Here is an 18,662-nt window from a genome sequence, read left to right on the forward strand (position 1 = left end):
GACACAAAGCAAGGTGGTGTTTGTGATCTGGATTCTCCCGTGGCCGTTGTCCCCGGGTGTCAGGCACGAGGTCACGCAGAGAGAGGCAGGTCTGCAGCACTGCTCCTCAACAGCCTGGCTCCAGGAGCTGCTCTCACATTCCTTCCCCTCCAGCAGCTGCAAGGCACTGGGCTGACTGCATTAAAGAGTTACTTGTAGGATAACTGAACTCCAAAAACATCCTGAGATACAGTGAAATACCAGAGCTTCAAATGCATCACATCCCCTTTGTACACAGCATGGCAGCAAAGGCTCCCTTGTGGAACAGAAGAAATAAATCCATAGGTAAGAACATTGAAAACACAACAGGCTTATTTCCTTCCCCACTGATTAGAAATGGCAGCTGACATTGACAGGCCTTTTTGACAAGCATTCTTATTACCTCTGACAGGTTGGCCAACAGAGGGGACGTGGGACAAGCTGTGGCTCTTATACAGTGATGGCTCAAAAAACCCCCACAGTTTCAACATTAAACAGTAGAAATATGAAAACTATAATCTGTATGATTACTCAAAACATACTAAAAACATTTCCACTCAAACACAATACACACTTTAATCAAGAGATTGCTTCATAAAAGGGCTAACACTTTGTTTAAGGTTTTTAACCTTTTGCATGCCAAGAGTCATCATTATTCTGAAATCAGATCCACTTGTAAATTGGCAACTTTCTTGCTTTTCTGGCAGTTTTTTCCTGAAACTTTTACTACATGTAGCTAAGAGCAGATGAGACAATTTATGCTCAAGAACTCTACATGTGCACTCTTTTCAGCTTTAACTTTTGAAAAACAGAGATAAATAACCACAGGTATTCATTTACCCTTTATTTGCTTTAGTGTAATATTCCATGCTAATTGAAGATGTAATATTCATGAGTGTAAATATAAGAATTAACAACTCTTGGATGGTTTGCTTCCCTTTTTACACTTGAATATTTTGGCTTAAAAAATGAACAGCATACCGTAAATATTCCTCCCATACTTTGTACAAACTACATTATTTTGATATACAGGATCCTGTTTTTATTATAGTGACAATATACAACCACGTCTATTTACAATGAAAAAAGTACATAAACCACATTTTAAACATTCTGCTACTGGCAGCCACTATTGTTTAGGAGGTAGCTTTAATTAACAAAATGAACTGAAGCCACATTTCCCATCATGGGTTCTATCAAATAACTTACAATACAAAGATAAAAATTCATTGTATGAACAGTATGTACAGTTTCATTCTCAAAACAGCAATCTAGCTTTAGATCTTAACAAGAATTTCTCCAGAGTAACTGGGATGGCAGTGGATTTACTCTTGATCTAGTGTATCATCCAAAAACCTTACATAATGACTTAATCATGCATTATTAAATTTGTATTGATCATATTTCAAACTAAATATAAAAAATTGATCGCTGGTTGTACTTAAATCACTTGGGTCTCAGAACTTCAATGCTTTAAAAAGATTGCACTGATTTAGGTGAAAATCAGTGACTTCACACAGTGTACTTCACTGTCAGTAAAGTATATTGGAAAAATGCTTTTTTTTCAGTGCCAAACTGCATTGCATTTTCCCTCCATTTCCTGAAGCCTCAGCCTGTCATGGGTATTCTTGGAGTGCTGTGACACTGAGCAGGCTGCAGAGCACTGGCAGCCTGATGGCACAGACACGAGCTGTGTGCAGGGGCAGCTCTGCTGCCACCCCACACCCCTCACTGCTGCCAGTGCTGCCACTCGACTCCTAATACTGAACAAACTCGTGTGGTTCACCTGAAGTGATGCGCCATCACTGGAAAAATGTGTTTAACCCTACTGTTCCTGACAGCTGTTAATATTCTGATTCCAATAAATCTACAGAATATTGGATTACAAGTACTTTACTGCAACAAACTTCTTTTTTTTAAATTGAACATCAGCTAAAATACAAAACAAACACAGTATTCTGATATTGCTGTCACAGTTACATATGGGAGAATTAATCCCTTTTTTTGGCCCTGCAATAAAATGCATCCTGAGATTCAATGCTGAATATACTATACAAAGCTAGCAATAGATTTTTTTTTGCTTAATTATAGAAAAGTCACATTTAAAAATAATTTCTATAATATTAAACAGCTGTCCTTTATATTGTGCTTTGTCAGGGGGGGGAAAAAAAGAACTTACCTCACCACCAGAAGAAGCAAAGTATGACTGCAATAGGATGTGGAAACACACGATTAGCATGTAAAAACTGTATAAAAGAAACCACTATTTTGTGAAAAGAGTAAAAATATTGGGTAACAATTTTGGTTTACCAATTATTTACAGTCAGGGCAATCGATTTATTTAATTTTTTAAAAAACGTATGGCTCAAGAAGTCACCGCCCACTTCCCTTCTTTACAAATGACACTAAACATTGACAATAACAATTCCAAAAGTGCTTCCTGCTTGAAAGGTCAAAACAGGCGACATTCTACCAAACACGACACCTCTTTTATGGGAACAGCTGAGGGCAGAGAGCCCGCTCAGTCCTTGATCCGGGGGATGTTGTAGGCGTAGCGCACCAGGGGGAAGCCCCTGCTTTGGTAGAAGCAGGCGCGGCCGCAGGCCTGCACTTGGTCCGAGCTGTCCGACACGAAGGAGTCGTCCTCGTCCGCGTAGTCCGAGTGCGCCACAGACTGCGTGCCGCAGTCCGACCAGGAGCCGTCCTGCCTGGGGCACGGCGCCACGGCCAGCGCCGGACAGCTCTGTGACTTCATTAAATGTTTGCAGGGCACGGGCTTGGAGAGCAGGAGCGACTCGCAGCACTCGCACAGAGCCACGTTGCCGCCCTGCAGGTGCGAGTAAATGCCGCAGTCGTAGTAGAAGTCCTGCGCCACGTCCCCCTGGGCGCCCGCGGCGATGGCCACTGCCCCGCTCCTCCTGCTCAGCTGGCGCCTGAGCACCTTCCAGTCTTCCTTGAACTTGGGGTTGAAGAACACGTAGAGGACCGGGTTCAGGCAAGCAGGCAGTGGAAAAAATATCAAAGTGACAGACTTCATGATTTCGGGGCTGATAGAAATGGCCGTGATCAGCGGTGCGAAGGAGAAGAAGGCAACAGGACAGAAGAAGATGCAGTTGGTGAAGATTAGCCAAGCCACATGCTTAATCGTGCTGGACTGGGAGTTCTCGGAGAGATCCTCCTTCTCCAAGTTGCAGTAGAGCTTAGTGTAGATAACAGCCATCAGCAAAAACGCTAGGGAATTCAGCAGCACCAGAGTTACTGTGAAACCCAACAAAGGTGTTTCTCCAGTGGGGAAGGGCAAGCAAAGGGGTGATGCCGAGTACTCTGCTTTATAAAAGAGCGGTAAGCAGCCCGCTACCAGAGCGCACAGGAAAGCACAAAATGCTGCAATTTGAAATTGTTTTTGGCGGTTGCTTTTCCCCTTTTTAATAAACTCCTTTGCAGACAAGCTCCGTTCAACAGCTGCCAACATCAGGAAAAAAATGGCACTTTCCGATGAAAAAACTGCAAGAAACCCAGCAATTCTGCAACCGCTGCCAGTCTCCCACCATATGCCAAATTCAGCAAATCTTCCCCAAGATACAGCATCCAAGAAAGTTAAAATACCAGTATAGACTCCCATAAATAAGTTAGAGACAGAAATCAGGCTTATGAACAGTTTGGAAGATGGCAATGTAGTACAGGATGCAAATATTGTTAACATGACAAGCAGGTTGAAGAACAAAGCAACCAAAAAAATAAACCAGACAGTAAGGCGAATCATCCAGCTGCCCAATAAATATTCACAAGGCTTAAAAGCACCTAAAAAAAAACAAACAGAAGGACAACCAATTTAGGAAAAGATTCTGCCTTAATAAGCAAGATTTTGAGAAGGTCTTAAAAGTGAACTCCTCATTAACTCATGAATAGAATACACAGCTGAACTGCTAAATAGGTCAGCTGAAAGCAAACTATTCTGCTGAAGTTATTTGCTACTTAATTATGCCTGAAATAATAATTACTGCAGTGAATAGTCACTTGAGAACATTTTGTATAAACAAGCTAGCTAAACAAACTTAATTACCTTTTAGCTATTCAAAACAGCTTTTATTAGTGTGACCTAAACACTTTTTTATTTTATGTAGATTTCGTACTTCATAGAAAAGGATGGCAAAAAATATAAAAGTGAATGTCCACAATCCCCTTGTAAGGGAGAAGAATTTTTTAGAAAGAACATGTTCTCTCAAAAAATTATTCACAAACATGCCTTCTGGAGTAACTTTTGGTGACAAGCAAACATCTGTAGAACAGCAGACAAAGTCAATTTAGGCAGCTTTAATAGGGACAGGAATTTACCACAAGCCCTGTCCCCCAGCCACGCCACTGAAGGGCACCGTGAGCTTGAAAAGTCATATGAGAAAATGATTTTTTCTTATTTTGTTGCCACTTAAAACAGCTTACATAATAAAAAAATATAACAAACAAAATAAAGGAGACAAGACAAGGACATATTGCATACCCTTCTAATCCCCCTAACTGCCATTTATTCCATAGGGAAATCCTACTGATTTTAAGTAACAATTGGAAGAATTTAACCTCTCCTATATCCCCATTAGGCACCTCTAATTGTCCACAGCAGCTCAGGATCCCTCCCTGCAGCTGAGGAGCACTCGGGGAGCAGCTGAAAAATGCCAGCCTGCAAAGGCTGGAGCCTCTGAGCTGGAGTCAGCCTGTGACTGAGGGCTGGCTCTGAGCTGCACATGCCTTTCCTCCAGGCAGGGCAAAGGTAAGGACAACCCATCCCTGCTGTGGGCAGGATCAGAACTGCCAAGAATGATTCAATGGCAGTGCAAAAATCTCCCAATGCCTAAAGCAACTTCCAGAAATTAATGAAATGATAAGCAAAGAAAAGAAAAAAAAAATCTTTTTGTTTAAATGGTCAAGCTTCATTTTTGGGCAGAAAATAATGAGGCCCACTGGATTATCAGAAAATCAGGAGTAAAACCCCTTTTTAGCCGGTATTCCCAAGTACAACATCAATGACAGAATAATTAACCTTACAATACATTTGTGTGACACAACACTACCTGCTAAGCTGATCTACTTAAAAATAAAAACACCTTCCTACTGATGAAATTTTAAAATGTCAATTCTGTGCTTCCAAAAATCAATTTGAAGCCACTTTTCTAGTAGTTGTACTTGAGACAAATAAAAGCCACTACCCTTTTCCTGCCTTTCTCCCAAATCCTTTGGGTTAAAAGTTACCCCCCTCTCACACTGATATTCCCAGCCCATGCTGGGATGGAGCAAAAATTCATGCTTGGAAGGATGTTTCAGCAAATTTGAGCTGCTTGAGCACCACTGCTCAGCAATCCATCCTTTAGGCAAGGTGCAAAGTGGATCTCCAGGCTGAGCAGTGATTCAGAACTGACATGGTGGGTGGAGTATCCTATGAGCAGATGGCAGCATGGCATAGAAACTTGTTAGTACGAGAGGGACGGGTGAAAAACAAGGCAAACTGTGAACTTGTAGAACAAGCTCTTTCTTCTAGACCTACTACAGCATTTCTGGCATGGACAAAAAGAATGAGCTAAAGACTTGAAAAATTTAACCCATGTAACACACCATCTTAATTCTCATTCTGTAAACAGGAGATCAAAAGCAAATAAGCACCTTTAACAAATTAACTTTTAGATTATGTACAATTATATTAATATATTTGACTTTCTGACTGCAGGATTTTTTGGCTGTGATCAAGAAATCCTTATGGTATTCTGGATATTAAAGCCAGAGCTAGCTCAAAAGATAAACAGATTTTCATAACATAAAATAGTAGTTAGGAGAAGAGAAAGAAGTAAGACTTGGAAAACTCCTGCTCACCCAGGAGTAACTTCATTGGAAGCATAGTGTATCTGCATGTTCCTGTTGAGGCAAACAAAAGGGTACAGGATGTAGGGAAGGAAACTCTGGAGAGACAAAGGCAGAAAGCAAGAGGCACCACAGCAAGTGCTTCAGGAGCTGAGGGGAACCGTGTACAGAAATTGGCACTTGGAGTAAGAGAAATAGAAGGGCAGAAACAAAGCTGTCTATAATGAAAATATTCATTGCAAGATCAAAGACTTGCAACACTCCTGGACTGTTCAAGCCTGACTTGGAGTAAATCTGGTATGCCAATAAGACTGTTCACTGCACCAATGTCCTGAGTCCTGCTCCAGCTGCTTGCAACAGCCCTCTGCTCACAGTTAATGCAGCTACAGCAGGGCTGGGGAACAGATCATATGGCTGCTCCTCATCCTCTCTCCTGGAAAGACATCAAGCTTCCTTAAAACCACCAGTGATAGACAGCAGTTTGAGTTAAGCTTTTAAAGCACTGGCTGAACTCTCACTGAAACAGATGAGTACTCACACAGTCTGCTCCAGACAGCTCCTTGGAGAAATAAGGCAGAATTAGGAGGCAGTGCATTAGCAGACTCCAAATATAAGCATTACACTCTTTGATTATTCTGCTTATGGAAAGAAGTTTTGGTATTTTTCCTAGGACAGTTCTCCAGTGAAGGGCTATGTGTCTAAAGCTGAGTCAGATCTTTGTGACTTCTCGTCCAAAGCAACACTGACATCAAATCAAGTTTCACTGAAAGCACTGGAGAATTTCATCTTCTGTCTACAGAATGACTACCAGGAATCCAAGATCTAATTCTCTCAACTCTCTGCATAACGCCATGCCTGAAGGTCAGTGTGGCTAAAGCACATGATGAGATTTACCTGTTGCTGGTGTACAGTGAATAATAGTCTGTCCCAATTCCTCATTTTTCTCATTTCTTAGAATATCTGCATTAGCTGTAAAAGTGAAAAACATGTTAGTTGTAGGAAGTAAAATAAGTGAAATGGCAGTGAAGCTGCCTAGGATGGAAGTAGTTCACTGACACTTGAGCCTTGTGACAAGTGAAGTGCTTCTGGTTTGCTACATAAGGTCTGATGCTCAGTGCAGAAATTTCTGCTCATAGGACTTTGTAACCAGATCACTGGGGAAGGATCTGTGGAGCCTGAAGTAGTCAGGGGAAGAACAAGTCCTGTCTGAATAGAAAGGCTGAAACACTGAGAACAATAAAACCATGACAGAAGCAATACCTGCAGTTCGACTTTTTTTTTTTTTTAATTACTAATTTTTTTCAGACAGGCAAGTCTTACAGTGTCCAGCATATCTTTCTATGTTTGGAAGGAACATGGCACTGCTGATTTGTAAACAATTGCTAAGCACTGTGAGAGATCTCTTCTGAAGAGACTTATATAAAGACTTATATTTTTCCTATTCCCTTATTCAAAGGCAACACACACTGTTATTCTAGTCAGGTACAAAACAATACTGCTGGTTAAGTACATGAAACATTTACCCTTCTCATGATCCATCAAGGCACCTTGATCTTGGTGGCTGGAATCTTCATCATTGGAGTTTAGATAAGAATCACAACCCCAAAATGCACAGCACTGATAAGCATATGGTACAGAGAGTGACCTGAAATACAGGCAGGACAAGGAAGACCATTAAACTTTGTAATCAAAGTTAAGACTACCACCTATTAAAAATATTTCAGTAGCACACTTCAGTGCTAAACTCAAATCTTCTTTTTCTCACAGTGGCTGATAAAAGCTGTTTCAAATTGGATCAGGTATAAGCATTTCTAATGAACTCTTGCACTGAAATAAAGGACAGGTGATATATCCAAGTGAGAAGTACAAAGATGATGTTATGATATTTAGCTCTCTACTGTTCTTTCTACTCCATGTACAAACCAAATTCTGATCAGGGTTAGTTTGTGGCATTGCTGTAGAAATTAAACTGAATACTAATTAAGTAATCTAATTACAGTCTAACTGTTTTGTAAGGAAGTTAATTCCCAGATGACCACAGCTGTGTGTTACATCTTTCCTTCTCACTCTTCATTCTGTGATATCAAAATAAGATTTCCATTTTTTGTGTGCTTGGCAGAAATGGTATATACTGTTAATTCTGGCAGATAAGAAGTACATCTTCACACAGAGTTCTAGAAAACCACATAAACAATGAGGGAATAGCAGACCAGAATCTAATTTTTTTCACTCAGGACTACAGTATCAACTATCCTGAATTCTCCTCTTGAAAATATTTAGGAGGAACATCAGACTGCTTCTTCTAAATGTGCAAAAAGATCTTTGAGAAATGGAAAACAGTTCATCACTGTCTGATCCATCTCCCACAAAAATCAATTACAGGTTTCTATTTGAAGGATTATTTTCATTCTTATCATTTGCTTCCAAGAAAATATATATAAAGCATGGTGATTGTGTGATCAGACACCTGCCTTTCTGCTCCTGTTTGCCTCACTGTGAAAGACAGATGTGCTCAGTTCAGTAACAAATGGAAATCTACCCAAAGCACTGCTCTCAAACCAGATGATATCATGCCTGAAAAGTGGTGGAGAATATTAAACAACCCCAGGAAAATTATCTGTAACTGGTTTGTACACCAGAGCAGTCTGATGCTCTGAGAATCTCTGCTGCTCAGAGTGACCCTGAGATGTGTTAGAAAGTCTCTTTTCCCAGCCTGGCAGTCGAAGAAGGAGTCAGAGCTCTTCTATTCTCATTCTCAAGGTTGTTTATTGTTTCTTATCTATAAAATTCTTTCTCCTGTCCAGCTGAGGTCTGCTCAGCAAGACAGTCAGAGGCACTCTGCCTGCCTCAAAAGGCAGTGTTGTCTTTTTATACTGAAACTACGTGTACATGATTTACCATAACTTCCCAATACCTATCACCCATGTTAGACAGTGAGCTTCTACTCTAAACCAATCTAAAAGTGCCAACATCACAGCAGAAGATGTAGGCTAAGAAGAAGAAAGAAGGATAGGGCACGCCCAAATTCCTCCATCTTGCCTCCTGAACCTCCATTCTAAAAACCCCAAAAAAATCTATCTTTTCACCCTGTGATAAATTCACTATCATTCTACTTAAACCCCTTTGACTTGTAATTCTTTGTATAAAGGTGGCTAAATGTTTTTTCATGGGTCAAGGTCAAAGGCACAGGGGTCTTGGGCTCTGCCAAGGTCTCTGAGCCCTGTCAGGATCTTGAGTCCTCCAGGGCAGCCAGAGGGATTTCCTGGGTTCCCACAAGATGCCCTTTCTGCAGAGCAGCACTGAGACCCTGCAGGACTCAGCACAGACCATTTGCCATGGGCACTGCACACCCTGGCTCCATTCAGCACGCCCTGCAAGCACCCTGGGGTGTTCTTCACCAACGTACCGCAGCTTGGCAAAGTTCTTGGCTGCCAAAGCTTCTTTCAGCTCCGAATTGCCTGTGAGTTTCAGCTGGTTCAGGCCACTCAATCCTTCAACTGGAACTGAACTGAGCTCGTTGAAACTCAGGTCTCTGGAATGTGAATATTAACACCGTGTTACAAAGTAAGCTTGAAGACCCTCTGGCCCACATTTCATTAAAATAGGGAAGGGCTTTATCACACCAGGCTGTGGTCTGGAAATGCCTGTCAGTGCAGCAGGCACTTAAAGAAGTGTGTCCTGCATGTATTCAGCTAGCAGGAGCCTTCTTGATTCACAGATATTAAACAAATGATGAACACATCATGTGGTGGTGTTCTCAGGGGTCCCAGGACCAGGGAAGAGATGAGAATCTTGACTCCATGTTTCAGAGGGCTGATTTATTAATTTATGATATTTATTATATTAAAATAAAATTACATACTAAAACTATACTAAAGCAAGAGAAGAAAGGATTTCATCAGTTTCTAGCAAGGAAAGGAATGGAATGATAATAAAATCTTGTGACTGACCAGAGAGTCCGAGACAGCCAGACTGTGATTGGCCATTAATTAGAAACAACCACATGAGACCAATCACAGATGCACCTGTTGCATTCCACAGCAGCAGATAACCATTGCTTACATTTCCTTTCTGAGGCCTCTCAGCTTCTCAGGAGAAAAATCCTAACGAAAGCATTTTTCATAAAATATGTCCGTGACAGCATCACTTTTAAGCTAAAAACATTTATTACCTCAGCAGCTGAATGCTAGAGAGGAGGTGACTGCACAGAACAGCCTACTTACAGGTTAAGGAGAGCTCCAACAGTGATGAAAGCTCCCTTGTGGATCTGATGAATCCGATTCCTGCTGAGGTCCCTGCAATGAATGCCAAAAGAGATTATTTGGCAATTTCACCAACTGTAACAGCCAAGGTGACAAATACTTCATATGCCTGTAGCAGAAAAGCAGAACATATCCCCTCTCTTCCCATTCAGCCAGGTGCAATAGCAGCCGAATTCCTTGGTAATGCAGCTGTATCCTGCTCCACTTCATCTCCCATTGCTGCTCCCTCTCCCAAGGCAGAGGCTGCCTCTGGCATCACCCATTCCCAGCATGAAGGTGCCAGGATGATCACTTTGGTGACAACTGCATCTATAGCAGGGCATGTTGGCAGAGATGGGGGAAGACAACAGAAGAACAAGCAGAGGAGCATCTGGTTTGCTGCATTTCAAATCCAGCTCCAGCTTCTGCTGGACCACCATGAGTTATAACATTCTTCTTAAAATACCTGTCTATTTCTGGATTGTTCTTGCTGCTAACTTAACAGAGCTTGAGTTGTAAGGGGAGAAGATAATTGTTTACTTATCTGCTTCTCCTGAGGAAAACAGATAGGATCTCTCCAACCAATACTATATGATGAAATAATACAGTTACAATGCAAAATACTGGACCACTGAAAAAATCTCACTGTTTAGACTTAATATTTATAAAAATATTTTTATAGGCTAGAAAAATAAAATGGAGAATAGAAGGAACAGGGCTGAAACTGGCTGCTGGCCTTTTGCCATCAATCAAGCTTGTAACACCAAACCCTGACATCAGTTTACATGGGAATCAAAACCAGGATCTTGTTTTACTCAGCATGCAGCTACATCTGCACTCACAGGACACGAAGGGAGGATAGTCCTTGAAAGGTGTCCTCTGCAATTTCATGGATTTGATTATGCTGTAAGGAACTGCAAAGGGAAGAAGCAGAAACAGAACTTTATTAGCTGATTTCATACAAAGGGTAGCTTGGTGTCTGCTAATGGGTGGCTTTAGCCTTACCAGTGTGAGGTTTTACCCATTTCCCTTCCCAGACAGACTGTCAAATGTTTTGCATCAGCTATGTTCATGGAGCACCTTCCTGGCACCTCTGCCCAATCCCAATTTACAGCTCATTTAATTTAGAAGAAACTTTTAAGTGTGGACTGAATTACTTTCAAGCTACTTTGTGAACCCAGTAGAGTCATACTGAAATTTAAAACAACTCTCCATTCTGCATGGAGTCTTTGGGCATATTCTAACCATTCCATTTATGTGCATAGCAATACTACTATGAAATGCAGGATTAATGTGTCTTTCATTACTTTTGTGCCACAGGAATAATTAAACATTAGATAATTAAGGAAGGCACAAGTGGTTGAATTCTCTGTCCAGCACACTTCTCATGAGAGCTCTCTCTCTGTCCTTAATTTTTAAAAATTTGGATCAAACATGAAGCAAAAACATCTCTAGAGATGTGGACTCAGAATACTAAAGAGTTTATAAAAATAAACAACACTCATTTCTACTTACATTTCTTCCAAGGTGTGGCAGCCCTTAAAACTTGGGAGGTCCTTGATATTGTTATAAGACAAGTCCCTTCAAAACAGAAAATGGGAGAAGGGAGCTTAGTTCAACTCCTTTCTACTTGAAATACCTCATCACTTGTAACTACTGAACAGATTGACAGAAAAATCATCCTGTTAGTTAATCATCCATTCTTCTGAGAAACCAAGGGTAGTTCAGAGAAAATCACAGAAGATATCACAAGTGTGAACTCTACATCTTGGTATGCACATACCCTAAAAACATTTAGGACGTGTTCCCTGAATTCTGAGAGTTATAATCTAAAAAATTTATTCATAACCTGCTTTTTTAGAATAAACTAAGTAAATTGCATGTAAAGCATACAAATTTGGTGCCAGTTTTGTTTAGTGTGCTGGTGATTGCTTAAGCAAAGCTAGGAAAGCTCAGAATATTCCATGAAACAATGAAGAAAAGACTAGAAACAAGCAAAATATTTTAAAATTTCTATTTGAAAGATAAATGGCTGCTAGAAAATAAGTCCCACCTCATCATTTTTTCTCTCCTGTTTTTCTTCTATCAAACAGAATGTATTTTTTCTCCTCCCTTTTTCAGGATTTGTTTTTGTTCCACTTTTTCCTGCATGCATCCTTTGCAAACATGGTTTGTTCCCATCCCCTAATGGTTTCAGTTACCAGTTTGGGGTTTTTTGCATTAATTTTAGCATATCCTCACTGGGCTTTATGTCTAGCCTTTGGATTGCTATGTTCTTCCTAACTCTCATCTCCGTTTCTTTGGTTCCTGATGCTCTCTCCTCTGCTCCTGAACACCAGAAGTCAAAGCTCTGTAACTAAAATCTTCTTTAACCTCTGAATGTAGCTGACTACAGTTCTGTTAACAATGAGAGGTGGCACAACAAATGTGAAGATTGGTCTCTGCAGCACCACCTTGCATGTCTCTCTAACACATGAAAGAAACGCTTCATATCCCTAATAAAGGGGACTCTGCTTAAGGAATGTAAGGCATTACATCAAAACAAAAAACAATCAGGAAACCACATTTCCAACTTTGGTAGAACTACTAGGATGAAAAATCGAAAGCAACACTTTTATTTTAAAGTAGACTTAAGTTTCTTTCAAAACATTCTGATACATGAAGAGAGGCACAATATTATACTTACAAAGTCCGAAGCACCTTTTGCTCTTGGCATAAATTAACAGGAATACTGTTTATCTTGGTTCCTGTAAGAGTTCTGGGGAAGAAAAAACAAACAACAAACCCACACACATAAATGCTTGTTTTGTTTATGACAGATGGCATAACAAGGATATATAAGAACAGAATGCTATTGGGATGCTAGATTGACCCACCAAATTTTGTTTGGTTGGTTTGGGGGGGTTTTTTGGGATTTTTTGGGGGGGTTTTTGTTTGTTTATTTCTTTTTTTGTGGTTTTTCTTTTTTTGGTTTTTTGGGGGGGGGGGGTTGGGTTTTTTTTTGTGTTTTTTTTTTTTTTTGTTTGTTTGTTTTGTTGTTGTTGTTTTCTTTTGTTTTAAGAGGATAATTTTTCTGGTTTTCATTTCTGGGAGAGGAGGTTAGTATCAATGGCCTTTTTCATATGCTTTTCACAGCTCCCCATACTAAAAAAGAGCCCACTAAGTGTCACCCAGGTATCAGTACAGTAAGGAAAACTGTATTGTTACATTTATTGACAGGAAGAGAACACACATGCAGTTGCTCTCCAGATCCACTAATCAGATTTCAATTACTTCCCAAGAGGCAAACCCATGAATTTATTTCTGCAGAAGGCACTTACAAGCTCTCCAGATTTACAGTTCCTGTCAAATTAGGAAACCACTGCACCATGCTGGCACCCCGAATGACCCTGGAAAAAATCCCCATGAAAATCAGGTGTGAACTACTATGAAATCGAATTGTGACATTCAGTCTTATCATCAGGTAGATTTTTACACTAAGGAGACATTCCAACATTCTTACTGCTTTTAAATTTTATACTTGAATAATGTGGGAAAGGCTGTATTTTCACTGCTTCTTATGCTACTCGTTTGCTTAATAAATTACTCCTCCAGGAGCAAAGAATTGCAATTCATCAAACTGCAAAGAGTGTGCTATCAATACACATGAAAAGTGCAGCTGTAGTTCCAAGTCTCACTCCATTTTGCTTATTCATCAGCCCCAGAAGTGGTATCTTTTAAGAGCATACATGCACTAACCTGCAAAACATTCTCACCATGTACATCCCTGCTCAAAGAACCACCCAGGACATATTGCAGATTGTTTAACTAAGAATCTGAGCATTTGGCCTTGGGTTATGTATTTTATGAAAGGTAATTTAATAAAAAAGTTGTGGAGCATATCTAATAGAGCTTCTTAAGAAACTAGATATTCCCAACAATAACAATATTTATTAGAACTTACTGAAAAAAAACCCTCTAATGTAAGAGGGAGTCAGAAAATTTATTTCTTTTGAGTCCTTAGCCGCAACATTTCATACCCATTTATTGTACAGTATTGTCAAAAAGGTACTTACAGGGAATGCAGATCTGACAGATTCTGAAATGCTGAGTTCCCCACAAAAGACAAAGGATTATCATACAAATGTCTGGGAAATGAAGAACACATTTCAGTGTTTGTTCTTACAGTCACTGACTGCTAAAGGCTAAAAATAGATGGATGAAAATTACTTACATCGTTCTCAGAAGGGGGTTTCCTGCAAATGCACCATCAGGAATTATGGAAATGTAGTTACTGTGAAATCCCCTAAAGATAATAGCAAATAAAAACACTTCAACATTAGCATTTAAAAGTATACTGCCAGCAGATTCAACCAGCAGTCATTTTCATCATACCTACTCAATTCCCAATCCTGCCTTAACAAGGACTGCAATAGGACTAAGTCCATCTGCAGGAATAATTTTAATGAGTTCTGTCTTACTGCACAGCAGCTACACTGAAAATATTTCATTAGAAAGGAATTATTTTGACCCAACATGATGCTGTATTTTCACTTTTCCCACTCATCTCTTAAGGAGAGCACCAGGAAAACTTGCATCATCAATGAGCACCTACCAGAGCCAAAACCCTCTCCTGATCCAGATCTATGCTAATGCTTCTCCTGCTTATGTAACTCCAAAATAATTTTCAACACATGCCCTCTCCAGATGATGATTATATTTTCTTTTAATCATAGTCTCACTTAGCATAACTTAACCTAATTTAGGCTCCTGCACAACGAGGCAAGCATTCTTAAATTCAGGACTTTCTTCCCCTTTTTATTTATGAAAAAGAGAAAGAAAACTGATAAAAAGGAAGAGTAAGTAATACTCACAACTCCTTTAGACTTGGAAGTGCTTTTATGGCTTCAGGGAACTCTACCATGTTATTATAATTTAAATCCCTAGAAGAAATAAAGCAAGAAGATTATAACATTTTTAACAGTAGCCATGAATTGTCAAAATAATTTTTGTTTAAGACAGTCCAATGAAAGAAAAAAGTTCTCAGAACACCTTTAACTAGACCATAGAATTAACTTCAATTTAGATTTAATCCTCTGATGTTTTACATACTTTATAACCAGCTAATAACTCAGGTAAGATATTAAATATTACCCAGAGGATTATTCATATTAAGTCATATAATATTTCCTTACAGCAAAGCTCAGTATTTTTCAGTACCTCATAGATTTTTCTTCAACAGAATTTACACAGAAATGAACTGTGATTTCAAAGATTTTTTTGAAAAGTAGATACAAGTGCCTACTCTGTATTATCATCTGACTATGAATACCTTTTGTTAAGGCTTTATAAAACAAACAGTAAATAAGCCATTATGTAAAAGCAGATCTTGCAGCAAAACCAATTATAAATACTGATTAGAAGCACAGAAAAACCTCATGACAGATTGGTGATGGGGATCTGCTGAATTCTCAGTTAAGCTGTCAATATTCCAGCAGTAATGTCAGGACCTCTGCAAAAGGGATTGCTTAAAATGGAATAAATATGTCTATTTATTCCATTAGATATATATTTATTCCTTATAATGGAATAAATAATGCAAAGCCATTTTCAGAGTCCTGTGTCAGCTGTATCTCTTTGCCCAGCATGTCATTGCTCAATTGAGGGTGAGAGAGATGAAGTAAGCAGCATCTCTGGCCTCCTCCCAGCTCCTCACGTTAACAGAGCTTGGCACTGGCTTGCCCTTGCCCTCCCTCATTAGTTTCACTAATTTAGCATTCCCCAAAGCAAACCAAAAGGCACTGCTGATGGAGATATCACTTATCAGACACTCCCTGAGTGAGCTGCAGGGAAATGGGAAAAGCTGAAAGCCAGTCCTTGCCACTGAGGCAACTCAGGAGGTTCAGGATGAGGAACAGTGGAGCAGCAGCCCTCAGAAAGCTCCAATTGTCACACAACAGCTTTGGACACGTATCCTAGAGATGTTTAACCCTACAGGAAACCTGAGAAACAAATGTTTGTCCCTCGTCACTCATGGGGCCACTCAAACACCTGTGACCTGTCCACCTGGCTCAGCAGAGTGCTATGCAAAGGTACAGCAGCTAGAGCAGGGCTGGGAACACTGCAGCCACATCAGCCAGCATGACACCTCACCCAGGCTGGTATTTACCTGCTTCTCAATGTAGGTAATTCCTTTTTGGTGGGGCAGTGCACTGATACCAGCCTTCAGCTGGAGCCAACTGTCAGTGCACACACACCTGATTTGCAAAACTTTGATCATACCAGCAGGGCAACCTTGATTAAGCTGAGACTGAGACAAACAATGACCACAAATTATTTTAGGAAACATACTTACAAGGTTTCAAGGTTGTCTAATCCATCAAAACAGTGTTTTCCTATAGTTTTTATTTTATTATTATGAAGATGTCTGAAAAACAAAACCAAAACAAGGGAATGATTTCATGTAAGTTCACAAATTAGCAGATATTTCTATGAAATCAAGAGGTTAAACAATTTAGCAAAAACATTGCATGGGATGGATTACAGAGAAGAATATCTTTCACTTCCAAACAGAATATTTCATCCTCATATGGAAAAAGAACAGATTGCTTGCAGTCAAGACAACCTATTTTAAATCATTAATCACTATCCAGAAATGTGATGAAAAATAGCAAACACAGAAATCAAACATATTTTTCTTATTATTCTACAGAGATTTTTAAGATTACAAAGAGACAGTGTCACCTAAAATAATTTCTTCCTCTTTTTGTATCTCTGAAAGCTTTCTGTGGCAACCATTATTTTGAAGTATTCATTACATAATGAGATGTCAGAAATCGAATCTCACTACCCACAACAGTGTGGCTTTTTGTTTAGGAGAAAGTTTTTAGCAAACCTTCAGCAGATTCTCTACCATACATGGTATGATCTCATGTTGGCAGTGGCCAACTGAGCTAAAACACAGCAAAATATCCATTTTCTGTGCCACCCTGGATGAACCAAAACTGTAACTGCAGATAAAAGCCAAGTGCCCTGTGAAACACAAACACTCACAGAACAACCAGGCTGGAAAGGTTGGTGAATGCATAGTCAGGAATGTGAGTTATCCTGTTGAGAGCCAGTGTCAAGGCTTGCAGGGAAGGGAGATTGCTGAGTGGAGAGATGGGGACCTCTGTCAAGCTGTTGTCATCCAGCCAGAGGTGCCTCAGCTGCAGCAGCCCCTCAAAGCTGTCCTCTGGGATGGCAGTGATGTGGTTGGCATCTAAACGCCTGCAGGGGAACAAAGAATTCATCAGCAAACTCAAACCACACAGCAGCAAAGCCCAGCTGAAGTCCTACTATTCATCAACATCTCTGTTCAAGCTTAAGTGTGAATTATTTCAAATAATTCAATACTTCCAAGTTTGGAGTGTTACTGAAAGATGCATGAAAACCTTTTTCAAGGCAAATGAAGAGCCTATAAAATAAAGTTTCATAATAAACTTTCAGACATTTTTAACAAAACATTTGAACAAATTGATATGCTTATAATTAGCTAACCAAAATGAATTAATAACTCTATAAGGCATCTCCCACAAAACCCCTAGCTATTAACACAGCAAAAATTCTTTAAAACAGTAATTTGACAGCATGCCTAGACTGCAGAGGCATTTACTCATTTGAATGGATTATCCCTACATCACCCTTGTTGATAGCATCGTGTACTGTTGTATGCTTTGGTTTGTGGCACTGCTATACAGTAACAAAGCCCCTACTTTAGAGAACAAGATTATTAAAAGCTGTTTGTGAACAAAGTCAAGTTATGAATTATCCCAACAAATGAAACATCTCAAATACAACTGATTGCTGCCTTGCCCCTGATCTTTTCTAACATTCTCCAGAACAAAAGGCAAAACAGCACATCAGCACTTTTACCTACTGTGCACCCCTGGATTTGCCATCCTACTTTTCCCCTAAATGAATGCAAACTGAAAAATTAGCTATGGTAACTGTCCTGGTTCCAGCCACAACAGGGTTAATCTTTGGAGTAACTAAGGGTGGACAAGGGGACATATCTAGGACCCAGAGGTTATTCAATATGCTGGGAAGAAGCAAAACATTCCTATCCATGGACCTAAGTGGGTTTGAGAAGGCACAGAGCACAGGGCAGTATTTGATGGCCCTTGTCCAGGTCATCACACAGCTGCACCATGGTGACTTCCCTGCAAATACAAGCAAAGAGAATAGAGGACACAGTCTCAAGCTATGTCAGGGAAGGTATAGGTTGGATATTGGGAAGAAATTTTTCACCCAAAGAATAATAAAGTACTGGAATGCTCTTCCCAGGGAGGTGGTAGAATCACCATCTCTGGGTGTGTTTAATAAAAGATTGGACATGGCACTGGGTGCTATAGTCCAGGTGAGGTGTGAGGGCACGGGTTGGACTCCATGATCTTAGAGGTCTCTTCCAACCTCATCATTCTGTGATTCTGTGCAAGCACCTTGCACAGGTGGTGTGAAACAACTGCTGCACCAGCCATGGTGCAGGGACACAGAACACACCCCCCTCCACAGGGATGCTCATTAAGATACAAATCA

The 18,662-nt window shown here is 40.0% G+C and overlaps 1 protein-coding gene across 1 annotated transcript in view; it reads right to left on the bottom strand.

The window, feature by feature from the left end:
• Positions 1-847: 847 nt before the first annotated feature.
• The window catches only part of LGR4 (leucine rich repeat containing G protein-coupled receptor 4), a 74,911-nt gene continuing 57,096 nt past the window's right edge, over positions 848-18,662 (bottom strand). The window contains exons 5-18 of the mRNA XM_054634689.2: positions 17,139-17,354; positions 16,441-16,512; positions 14,960-15,028; positions 14,320-14,391; positions 14,162-14,233; positions 13,427-13,495; positions 12,793-12,864; positions 11,622-11,687; positions 10,949-11,020; positions 10,089-10,160; positions 9,272-9,397; positions 7,389-7,510; positions 6,760-6,834; positions 848-3,819 (exon numbers count right to left, since the gene is read on the bottom strand). Coding sequence (XP_054490664.2) covers positions 2,540-3,819; positions 6,760-6,834; positions 7,389-7,510; positions 9,272-9,397; positions 10,089-10,160; positions 10,949-11,020; positions 11,622-11,687; positions 12,793-12,864; positions 13,427-13,495; positions 14,162-14,233; positions 14,320-14,391; positions 14,960-15,028; positions 16,441-16,512; positions 17,139-17,354 — 2,455 coding nt within the window. The 3' untranslated portion in view covers positions 848-2,539. The remainder of the gene's footprint in view (positions 3,820-6,759; positions 6,835-7,388; positions 7,511-9,271; positions 9,398-10,088; positions 10,161-10,948; positions 11,021-11,621; positions 11,688-12,792; positions 12,865-13,426; positions 13,496-14,161; positions 14,234-14,319; positions 14,392-14,959; positions 15,029-16,440; positions 16,513-17,138; positions 17,355-18,662) is intronic.

The sequence above is a fragment of the Agelaius phoeniceus genome, chromosome 6 (genome assembly GCF_051311805.1).
Source record: "Agelaius phoeniceus isolate bAgePho1 chromosome 6, bAgePho1.hap1, whole genome shotgun sequence".
Lineage (NCBI taxonomy): Eukaryota > Metazoa > Chordata > Aves > Passeriformes > Icteridae > Agelaius > Agelaius phoeniceus.